The 12,017-nt window shown below is 36.9% G+C and overlaps 1 protein-coding gene across 1 annotated transcript in view; it reads right to left on the bottom strand.

Annotated features, from left to right (window-relative positions):
- The window catches only part of LOC107609535 (phosphatidylinositol 4-kinase alpha 1), a 14,575-nt gene continuing 2,706 nt past the window's right edge, over positions 149-12,017 (bottom strand). The window contains exons 3-26 of the mRNA XM_016311537.1: positions 11,850-12,011; positions 11,334-11,504; positions 11,042-11,200; positions 10,816-10,943; positions 10,240-10,546; positions 9,961-10,129; positions 9,477-9,694; positions 8,739-8,897; positions 8,459-8,641; positions 7,347-7,889; positions 6,879-7,238; positions 5,890-6,104; positions 4,962-5,127; positions 4,656-4,792; positions 4,403-4,553; positions 3,797-4,063; positions 3,350-3,427; positions 3,098-3,142; positions 2,678-2,850; positions 2,395-2,590; positions 1,871-2,011; positions 1,191-1,399; positions 782-943; positions 149-686 (exon numbers count right to left, since the gene is read on the bottom strand). Coding sequence (XP_016167023.1) covers positions 428-686; positions 782-943; positions 1,191-1,399; positions 1,871-2,011; positions 2,395-2,590; positions 2,678-2,850; positions 3,098-3,142; positions 3,350-3,427; positions 3,797-4,063; positions 4,403-4,553; positions 4,656-4,792; positions 4,962-5,127; positions 5,890-6,104; positions 6,879-7,238; positions 7,347-7,889; positions 8,459-8,641; positions 8,739-8,897; positions 9,477-9,694; positions 9,961-10,129; positions 10,240-10,546; positions 10,816-10,943; positions 11,042-11,200; positions 11,334-11,504; positions 11,850-12,011 — 4,758 coding nt within the window. The 3' untranslated portion in view covers positions 149-427. The remainder of the gene's footprint in view (positions 687-781; positions 944-1,190; positions 1,400-1,870; positions 2,012-2,394; positions 2,591-2,677; positions 2,851-3,097; positions 3,143-3,349; positions 3,428-3,796; positions 4,064-4,402; positions 4,554-4,655; positions 4,793-4,961; positions 5,128-5,889; positions 6,105-6,878; positions 7,239-7,346; positions 7,890-8,458; positions 8,642-8,738; positions 8,898-9,476; positions 9,695-9,960; positions 10,130-10,239; positions 10,547-10,815; positions 10,944-11,041; positions 11,201-11,333; positions 11,505-11,849; positions 12,012-12,017) is intronic.

Consider the following 12,017-nt stretch of genomic DNA (forward strand, 5'->3'; position numbering starts at 1 on the left):
ATCTTAATAACTAATTTTGATTGTTGATTTTAGTGTTCACCTAGCATGGTCTATACTCAATATACATATAAAAAAAAGAGTAACTAAGCTTTCATTTCTTTGTTTTTTCCCCCAGACGTTGGAACAAGAGGGTGCGGGGGAGCATGTATTCGCCAATACAATGAATCGTATTTACCATTAATAAACAAGATTACAAAGCTGTATTTTACATCACAACAAAACCGGCAAAAAAAAAAAGAAACAAGAAACAAGGAGAAAAACGAAAACAAGAAACCTTCACCTGCCATTTTATACTATTCCTTCTGAATACTATAACCATGAAAATTCCTCAAAAAGGAAAAATAAAAGCACAAGACAACAATGAATGTAAAATAAATTACAAGCAAGCATGTACACGTTAGGTCAATTCTATATTGTTATGTTATCATCACTTCTCAATGCCTTGCTGGAGGTACTGTATCAAGTCATAGCCAGCAGTAGTCCACTTGTTATAAGCATCTTTACAGACATGGGTCATGAAATTGGCTGCCTCACGCTCACTCATCTCTGGATGAAATCTCTTTCGCAGATTGCCAATCGGGTCACCCCTGCTGAAGCAGGGTAACCCGCTGTCTAGCATCAATGCCACCGTAGTAATGATCCCCTCCATATGACGACGTGCAGCTAGGTATCCCTTTACACATAGACTAGATACATGTACAATAATGGGTGAAACAATGATCAATGATTAGTTTTTGATATATAGAATGAGTTTTAAAGGATTAGAGAGAACCATCACTACCTTAAAAACTGGGTCCACGTATCACTCTTCATAACACCTGATGGGTCTAGTAATTGTGTCATCTCATGGCTCAGCTTAAAATGTGCACTCTCGAAGCGCATATTCCCACCGGGGGAAGTTTCCAGGATGAAACCAAAGTCGATATGGACTAGCCTACCAACACTGCATCATACATATTAGCAACGGACTTAGCTACCAATTTATAAAACCAGGAATATATGATACATGCAGTAACAGAAGAACGCAAAGGAGGCAAGAACTGAGAAAGTAAGTAAAGGAATGAAATGTGAGGTTAAACAAAGACAACATTCAAAGTTTCAAGGTGATTAAGCTTAATTCAAATCAATCAGCAACAACTACCAGATTTGCTGATAGTGTTGGTAATTGACAAAACACAAATCTATCTTACTTGTCGAAGAGAAGATTCCCATTGTGCCTATCCTTTGGTTGAAGCAAAAGACTAGCAACAGCATAACCAGCACTGCTAATGATAAAGTTCTGGCGTGCAGCCTCAAAACTGGCAGATCCAACAGGCCCATAATCTTGCTGAAATATCTCAAGCAAACCCCCATCGGTTGTTTCTCCCATCTGACTTCTACTGCGTGTATTAGGCACAACCTGACAATAATAAAAAAACAGAATTAGGACTTCAGTGAGTCTACAGTCCAGAAAATATTTCTTTTGTGACATGAGAAATAACTAACATTGCCTTCATTCCTAATTCTTGATTGGTAACCCATTTGGTTGGTTTGACTAATGATAATGATTTGAAGTTGAAATTTGTAGGAAAAACAAGCAGTATTTATTTTTTTCTAAGACAAACAAACTTAACCTTAGGAATCTCTTAAATGATTGATCTAAACGCCAAACAATATGTAGATGATTTGTCTACAGCAATCGAGAACAAATCACTCAACAAATGTTTCATTTATCTCAAATCATCTCTAGTGTGTGAGTACACATCTCTCTACTACAGTATATTTTGTGTTAGTCTCGGTCAATATTAACTCCTGATCTAGAAAAACACTCACTGAATACCAGATGTCACTGAATTCTCAGGATCATCAACAAAATTATGAATAAACTCACCTCTATTATACCTCTCTCTGGACCAGTAGGGAGAACACCATAAGGAAACAGATAAAGATTTAATCCAACAGCTTGAAATATATCTCTAAGAAGCGCTATTACTTGAAGGGCAAGAACATCTTGTCTGCAATCATCTCCAACCTTCAATAAAGAGAACTCAGTCAGCCCAGATGCAATTAAAGCACTGCTGACAAGAAATGCTTGAGAAAATATAGTAGACATGCAAATATAGTTGTCGGGTAATAAATAATTGTCGAAGGCACAGAGTGATTATTTTACAGAAGCATTTTGCTTTGATAACTTATAAACGTATCATAGGGCAAAAATAACTTTAGTGTTTGATTATTCCATCATCAAAATATAACCAATATTATACACACATACAGACGAGACAATGTTTTGCAGTTGTGTTGGCAAGATAACAAAGTAAAAACATAATACTTGAAACTTTAAGAATATAGAGTTCATAATAGGACCAAAGAAGAAATGGTGTTATTGTCTGGAGTATCATCAGACCAGCTAACCTTAAAAATGCAAGCTTGTGGCTTTACATCATTTCTGTCCCCATCTCGATCAACTACATTAAATGTTATCATGATTGGGACTTTTGCAGCCGACTGTAATGGGATACCACTATCTACTCGAATACCCACAACAAGCTTGTTAGGAGCTGTTGGTAGATAAAGGTCTTCACCGTTCAATTCAATTTTCTCCAATTCCCTAAACAGAAGCATTAACTTCAATCAAACAGTAAAATTGAACTTAAGAATTCACAAAAAAAATTATGCTTTCAGGTTCTGTCCATACCTTCGGATACCAGCTCGGCGTTCTTCCTTAGGGAGTGGAAATAGTACACCGGATATGGATGTAACCTTGTCAAAGAAATCAAACTCTCTTGTAAAAATGTCTAGAGCCTTTGGACTGAAACCATCAATTATACGTTGCCTTACGGCAGGCAGCAGCTCTAGGAATGATCCATTCTGAAATAAAAAAACAGATACAGACTATTAAGGATGATTTGCAAACACACAATAGACTCTCAAATAAAAAATAAGCATTCTTGCAAAACTTTGAGCCAATCGAGAAAGAATAAATCTGGTTTAAATATTCAGTGCTCGGGAAATATCTAGTACTTTACATGGATCTGTGTTATAAATTAATGCCATTTTTAAGCAGAATATTATAGCAATAACTATACTGGAGATAATGGAATTTGCTTTAATATACCTTCCCACTGGTAGGATTATTTCCTGGCTCAGGCACAGTCTCACCCTGCCCAAAAAGAAGTCTTATGTGCTTAGCTATTTATTTAAATAAAAAAAAAAACTTGTAATTAAATCATCCATCAACGGAAAAGGAACTATAATTCAAAGTAAGGAACACAAAATTAACAACAGTAATGTGCACAACAAAATTGAAGTTAAAATAAATAATAGCCACTTTCATCAAACCAAAATACATAACAATCATATATTATACCTGTAAATGCCAAATAAGAATATGGGCGAAAATGTCACTTCTTTGAGCAGCTCTAAGCAAATACCCTTCTACTAATTTCTGCATATAAGAATTATTCAACCAGTTACCAAGTAACCATACACTGAAATTCACCATTAAAAAGGTCACTTTTGGCAAAAATTATTTACACTTAATACAGAATAAACTTGAGAAAAAGTTAATAAATCTTCACTTTAAAAAAAGTATGAGAAGAAGCTTCACTCAAAATGGAACTTTGATTTGAGCAAATGAATTGAAATAATACACCAAAATATTTAGTCACAAATACAGAATTGAGGAAAGGCATAAGGTGCACATTTGAAATGGAGAAAGAAGAAATAGATGTGTGGGGTTTAAGTGGCACATAGTACAACAGAAGCACATCTTTAGGGAATAAATCATGAAATTAAGCTTTGGAAAATATCTAACCCCATCATCATGTCGCAAAGACTGCACCAGCTGCGGCATAAAAAAGGTTACTCGTTCAGGAGGATAGGATTCTAGAACCCTTAGAACATATGCCATGACCCGAGGATGTCCCTTATATGCTGGAGAAAGGAACTCTAGAGCTTGCGTAATAGAACAAGGAGCCCAATGAGGCAATTGTTGCAAAAGCACTGAATTATCATCCACAGCCTTGGGGGTGATGAAGTAAGGTAGTGCTTCAGGCATGCTGCGCACGTCCAGTATATGTGCCTGCAAAGAGAGGCATGTCATAACTTGCAGGATGATGAACATAGAATAACCATGACAGTAGCTGGGATCAAAATACCTTCAACATGAGAAATTAAGAATTACATAACACATCATATTACTAGCAGAAAACTCTTGCAGTTATGTAGTTAGAATAACCCTTCAATCAAACACTTTCTACCATAAATCCAATGCTAAAATTCCACTTCCCAACATCAAGAAAATATAGGTAATGATCAACCCTGAGAATATTTAAATTTTGGCCAATGAAATCAATTTCCATTAGGCACACACTCAACTGTGAGGACTTCAAACTCCCAATTCTCATGATAAGAAACATACCTGAACCAGCTGAGTTACTTCAGTCTTCACAGATGAATTGGTCGGAAACCTCAAGGCCAATGATAAAGCAATCTTAGGATCCACAGAAAAGGCAGTTCTGGTATGTTCTATCCATTTATCTGAGCTAATTTTGGGTCGCAAAATAATTTCCCTGAAAGTACATGACAGGTATTCATAAACTCAGGGAAGGAGAAAAACAAAAGACGTGATGAAGTTCATGTAGTAAAAAAGGATACATAAGTGTGTTATATACTTTGTGTTTGTCGGCTGTGCCCAGACCTCAAGCCTATCAGCCTCGTGTTGACATAGCATTAACAGTAATTGTCTCCTTTTTTCTCTGCCAACAGCATAGTTCTCCATTTGGCCCCAAACAGGATGATATTGGTCACTCTACACACATGTAAATATCAGACTAAATGCTGAAAAAATTTTTGCAAGTCACTAGAGAAGGTTAAGACCAACTTGAGAGAAGATCAATAACAAAAAAGACAGGATTTTGAAGTCAGAAGTGAACAATAAATGCATAAGTAGATGCCAATACTAAGTGAAGAACTATTACCACATTTTCTTGGCCATTTCCTTTTGAACTAAATTGAACAGCATCGGCTTTCATATTTGAAAGGTACTGAACAAATAGAGAAACAGACAGAGCCTCACACTGAGCAAAATTTGTATAGTTTGTCTCGTACCACTCAGGCTCCTGAGAAAACCAACCCAAAGAGGCCCTGCATGCACCAGATGGAAATTTCAATTTGTCCAAAGAAACTGAACATATTGTAATTCAGCTAATGCTAACTTTAAACACCAAATATGGAGCTAATTGCAGATTTAACAATAATAAGATATAAAGATTTTCTGTGTGACTTCGGTGAAGCTTGTTTCTTGTTATTCTACAGTATAAAAGAGTAAAGTAAAGAAATACTGCAAAAGAATTGACTATTTATATTGTTCATCTTACTTAGTTCCTGGAAATAAATAAATAAATAGCAGGGCCAAGTACTCAGCAGAATAGTGTCAACTGACAATAAATTAAGCACACAATGAGTTCCAAATAACATTCATGAATTGAATTAATACATAACATGAGTGGAAACTTTAATGCTTATTGATTCATTAACATAAAACTTAGAACATGGCAACGTTTGGCATAAAAATTTTAAGTGGCAGATTCAGACTGTGGTGAGTAAAGCAGATGTGGTCTGTGACTTCACTTGTTTCAACTCATCCAGCTAAGTCCTCAGAAGCATATTAGCACGCTAAAAATTTTTATCATCTAAATAAGTAGCCCAAAGAATGTGTTTTGGGGTAAAAGATGGGAAAGATATTGGTTTAGATGATCACTATGTAACTTACATGTAGTTCCCATGGAAAATAATGAACAAATAAAACTAAGCACAAAGGTAAAGGGAACTTTCAGCTTAGGTAAAGAAAAAGAATAAGGATAAACGTAGCAAGAGTGACAAAGATAAATTACAAAAGACCCTTACCGATAAATCCTATCTTCAAGCAGCTGAAGCCCTATTTGAAATTTTTGCAGATTGCCTTGAAACTGACATGAGCAATATTTAAGCCCTAGAAGCATGAGAGTGAAAAATGCACCAGTGGCAGCAGGATGCCGTGAAAAATTCCACGGAAGCTTTGTTGTCCCCTGCAACATCCTACCAAAAAGTAAGAGTTGCTCCACACTTTGGTGCCGAACTGCCTATAATAGACAACACAAATAGTGATTCAGGGAAATGAAAATATAAAATTAGTAACATATTTGCAACTTTTAGAGCTAAAAATAGATTCAATGTTTAAAATAGTAAAGAATAACGCTACTCAAGTTAATAGGTGATTAGCCAATCAGAACAAAAACAATGGCAGCTTAACAATTATGAGCAATTTAATACCAATAAAATTATAATAATAAGAATAAGAAGAACAATAATATTATACCATAGACGGCCTACTGATCAAGAACTGAATACCTTCATATAATGGGTCATTCACAAATGGATTCTGGAATTCAATGTACATATCGAACAAGCAGAACATAATCTTTTACTCAAAAAATCCAGTAGCTTATAGAAGAACCAAAGATCCAACCTAGCAAAATTTCATGTTTAATTACATCCATTTAAATATAGTTTCGATCAAAACATAACTTAATACAATCCAGACAGCTTCTTCAACTAATGGTTTTTGATTATTATCACCTAGCAATCATGTGAAAAGCAATACCCAAGGCAAATACTACAGTACTCAAACCAGACCATTCACCGATAACAATTTAAACAAGCATAGAAGATTTAGAAGGTGGTGGAAATAATGAAAAATTTTGTTATACAATATGAATATCGAAACATGGTACAATTACAATGACTTAAGATCATAGCAAACGAAAAAACAAACTATGAATCATAACGATACTTTGGACAATAAGCAGAAGGAAACAAAATGTAAGCTAACAAAAAATGATGAGCAACTTCCTAACCTCAAATCGATCAATTAGAAAGCCAAGCCACAATCGATGAGCGATTATCTGCTCAACAGGATCATTCCCTGGCGGCATTTCAGGCTCCCCAGGGGATAGATGAGGCTTCAGTTTTGCATAAGGCCCAGAATACCTTTCCCCAGCTGCAAAAAGGCCCCGCTTGGTGTCGATTGTCCATAACCATGCATCAACAAGCTCAGCAAGGACAAGAGGTCCAAGCTGAGGCGCAGCAGATACCAACCATGTCCAAATGAAAACACCAGTCTCCATTGCATCATGGGTGGAAATATAAGCAGGACACCAGCAAAGAAGACGAAGAAGTTGCGAGAAGCCCTCCATGTTTGATTTGGATCCAGAACTCTTGTCCATAAGAAAAAAACAAAACTCAGACAAGGGCACAAACGGTACACATGAACACAGACCCCAAAAAAATTACAATTACTACAATAAAGAGTGAAATGGGTTTACCAAATTTGACAAGAGCAGTACGGTAGCTTGTGAGCAAGTTTCACGAAATTCGGACCTAACCACCTCCCCCCCTTTCTCTGCTACATTGACAAACTGTTGTAGTAGGCGCACAAACTTACCAAGCAACATTCCATTGAATGTGTCATCCTCAGCTAGTGGTTGTTGAGGAAATGCGCCAGATATAATTCTTTGAAGTCCAAGGCCAAAACCAGAACCAGTAGGAGGAGGAGTGTTGGTTTGAAACCCACCCATGCTGTTATACAGCCTTCTCATACCAGCTATTTCTCCAGCATGGTTGCACTTAACTGTTGCTGCAGCCTGGTTGCACTGACCTGAATTAATAACCTCTAAATTGAAAGACTCAGATGCTCTTAAGTTTGCACCTGAAGCTGCAGCAGCTGCAGCCACGACTGCAGGAATAGTTGCTATTTGTATTGGCCAGCTGTCACTTTTCCCCGTGCCAATTCGTACCTCAGACAAAAGTAAAACAACATCAATTGTTGGTTGTGCTCTTTGCCATGTGTTTGCTTTACAAAGTTTATCCTGGTGTGGAATATACACAGAGATGGGGGAAAAACTGTGAGGCATTTAAGGAGGAAAAAAGATAGGGCAACAATGCCACCAATATATAATGCAAACAGAAAGATATATTGAGTAGCAAGTAGTAACAATCAAACAGGAATACATATAAGGATCAAAAGAACCTTTGCACCCACAAATTTTGGGACAAATTTCAGAATTCAAGTTAACTAGAACTGGAAGCACAGCCATATTTGAACCATATGTGAAGTGCCAAAAAAACCGAAGATACAATGGAAAACAAGGGTAATAAACAGAGTTATGAAGGAGAAGTTTATACAATTATACCTAGAATGATTTAAAATATTTATTTTCTTGTTTAGATTAGTCGAAGATGCTCATCCCAGAGAAATATCCAGTGGCACATGCAAACAGAAATTGAATATTTATGCAAAAACAAAAAACATCAAATGCAAGAAGCAACATATTATCCCCTTACGAGCAAGTACCTAAATGTTGAGACAAAAGGTGAAGGGAAAAAAATACACTAGAAAAATAAAATAAATTTTTTCAATGGAACAGAGCATGTCAACCTGAAGAAGGCCCTGACTAGTGCACGGAGCATTTGCAAGTGATTTAATTATCCACTCGCGAACAATTCTCTGATATAAGGAACGGACTGTTGTTGTCCAAGCAGGATCATTGATGACAGTAGAAGAAGAGTCCTCTTGAAATGAAAATAGCATCGAGTCTAAGCAGGTTGCATCCCACAAAACCTGGAAGATGTAGTTCTAATCTTAAATATGCTGGACACCACAAGAAAGTGCAAAGAACCAAATTTTAGACAAACACCACATATAGTGTTAAATTCACCTGTGGAAATTTATCACTAATTTGAGTTAACAAGTTCTCTGCAATCTCTCTTATATGATCCTCCCTCTGGGACAGACTTTTGACTAGAAAGCAGGTATGCACTGTAAGTATTGAGTCTCGGGCATCAGCCTCATGGCCTATTTCAGACACTCGATCTTCCTGAAGCATACCAATCAACATCACAACATATAGTGCAGAAACACAAATGACACCACATATGTCCCGATAAATGTAAATGTTTAGAACAGATTAAATTTTGGAGAAAAATCACTTCTTAAGTCACAAGTCCTCTCAATGAGAGTATGATTTTACGCTGATGAGTACATAAAACAAGTTAACCAGACAGACCTTTGTTGATTTTTTTTCCATTAAACGAGCTAAAGGAAATACCCTGAATATATATACTAATACAACAAGAAGGAACCTAAATGATAGTCTCTCCATATTAATGCTACGAAAGCAACATAATCCACATGCGAAAACCATAGACCTCAAAACTTGTAGATAGAAACATAGTACCAGTTTATACATAGGTATATATTAGGATAACAATAGCTACTATCTATGAGAAAATGCTTCCTTGCTATGTCCTTGGGTTGAGGCCAAGTGGCCCGCCCATTAGTGTACACAAAGGGGAATATTAGATGGTTAAACACAATTTAGTTGAACCTATTTCCAATCAGCAAATCTATTTGCAAAAGTTTGATCAACTAAACTGTCAAAGAAAGTAAAACCTACTAGCCATGAGACAGCTGTTTCAAAGGCCCTGTGAACAATTGCAGTTAAACACTGGAAAACAGCAGGCATTAGGTTTGGAGTCTTGAGATATTCAAAGACACAGGTAAAGGCACTTCTAGCAGCATCCATTGTGGTACCACCATTTAGAATTCCACCATTGCTACTGAAGCGAATGATCTCAAGAGAAGCTACAGCGAGAAGATAAGTAGCCTTCACACCTGCAAAATAATTGAAGTAAAGTAAATTAACAGAGTAATCAGGATAGGCTGAAGTGGTGTACAGTGAGCACAAGAGTCACGAAGGAGCAAGGGCATAAATTCCAACCAAAACAAAAAAATCAGAAACCACATTATATATTTCAATTTACATAATATCAAGCCAAAAAAGGGCATAAATTTTACCCAAGAAGCAGCAATTGTCTACGAATGTGAGCAAGTTAGCAATTCAAGATTTAGGATATTAACATAAATTAAATTCAATCCACCTGAGATTGTGGTCATTGCTGGGAGATCAACCCTCCCTCCTAAAGCTGCAGAAAGAGCAGCTCTCTGCACAAGAGCAGCTTTTTCATTACCACTTCCCCGACGACTGCCTGGGTTATGCAGAGCATTTAGTTCCAGCTCATCCTCAAGCCATTTCACTGAGCTAACAACCTGGGCAGAAATAGAAAAATATAAAAGTAAAACTACAAGCAAATACATGTACTGTTTGGTAAATGAAGTTGTTTGCCCAAAATCTTAAAAGATCTTTCAGGAAAACTTACTAGTGGAGGAGTACCCTGAGCAATACGCTGCACAGCAGAAGACCACTCTTCATTCCACATATATGGTCCATTTATGGCTTGAAGAGCAGTTGTACCCATGCTTCCCACACTATTCATGGTACTGGAAACTGCCTTTGTGACTTGCGGAGTCTTTTGTATTGGAGGTGCTAGACCAAAGAGAGCAACATAGAACCAGAGGTTACGAAACAGTTTTAAAAGTGATGGCTCCACATTTAGTGTGGGATCAAAATCAGAACACATCACAGCAACTGCAGGGAGCAGAGGACCCAGGAAATCTGGTCCACTCCTGTAGCATATACACTGAAAATAATCAGATTTAAAATCTTGAGAAATCATAATTCATTAATAACAAACAGCAAACAAAGCCTTATCCCACTAGGGGGGATTGGCAACATGGATCAAACGGCACCATTGCACCCTATCATGTATCACATCTGCAATGAGATCGTTGACACAGATCTAGCTTGACCACCTCAAAATTCATCAAATAAACCAAATTATCAACAAAATTCTGCATTATTGTATACGTTGTGCCCTGCATAGAAAAAGGCATACCTTCCACTTTTGGACTCAGCGGCTAAACCAACATCAGAGCAGAGGGAGAGCAACCGATGGCGGAAATCTGAACGCAATTTATCGCTAGTAAGTCCATTAGCAATGCGAAGAAATCCTGCAGGTAAAGTCTAGAATGTAATTCAACTAGTGAGCATCCTTTGATATTGAATTTCAATGAGTAAATCAAATTTAACATGTCTTGTTAATATCTAGAAAGATTACTTACTTCAACTCGTTCAGTGGTAGATTCAGATGCCTCTGTTTTGCTTTCAACTGATCCCACACTGGTAAGTTTACTCAAGTAGCTTCTTGTCATCAAAACTACCGTCTCACGGTAAGACTTCTCAAAACCTAAACTGGCCATTTGAGATACAGCATCTAGAAGCTGAAAGGGTGACAACAAAGCACAACATAAGATTTGTAGAGTAAAAGTGAAGGGATTCACAGATAATGTGTGATAACAGATGGTCACAATATATTGACAAAATTCATATTGCTCCGACGACAAAGATCCATACTCGGAGTCTCAATAAACTTGGAGTTGAAGCATCACCCTCTTCTAAGCTTTCGATAAAAAGAGGTAATATCACGTCTACCAGCTCAGACTTGTTGACTACAACACTTAGTTCAGCAAACAGGCGTATAACATTAAGCTGTACAACAGGAACTCCAGGTTTCTCTCTGTTGTCCTGATAGCAACAAGATTCCATAAGCAAGCAAATGATTTAACACATAAGAAATTTACATGCTTGAACTTAGACGGATGTCAATAGTTTTGGAACACAAGATACAATATCCAAAAAAAAACAGTAAACTTAATGTATCAATGGAAATTATTTGAATACAGTCTATGAAAGAAACATGATTTAACACAGAACAATTAGGTATCAAAAAGCACAAATACTGAAATACATTTAACTCCATAAAATATGAAAATGTATGAAATGCCAAATCAACTTGTCCTTGTACATCAATATATCGACAAAGCATTTAGTTTCTAAAAGATACGTAAACATGCATAATAATATAAGAACCTGTTCGTCATAATCATTGCGTTCGCGTATGCTTGCAGCTAACCCCATGATGTATGTGTCCACCGGAGCCCGCTCATTATTCCAGCAGGATTCAATAATCTGACAGCTAGCCTTCGTGACACTCTCAAACATGACCCCTTGGGTGTTACTCCATGTATCAGCCTGTGA

The sequence above is a fragment of the Arachis ipaensis genome, chromosome B07, assembly GCF_000816755.2.
Source record: "Arachis ipaensis cultivar K30076 chromosome B07, Araip1.1, whole genome shotgun sequence".
Lineage (NCBI taxonomy): Eukaryota > Viridiplantae > Streptophyta > Magnoliopsida > Fabales > Fabaceae > Arachis > Arachis ipaensis.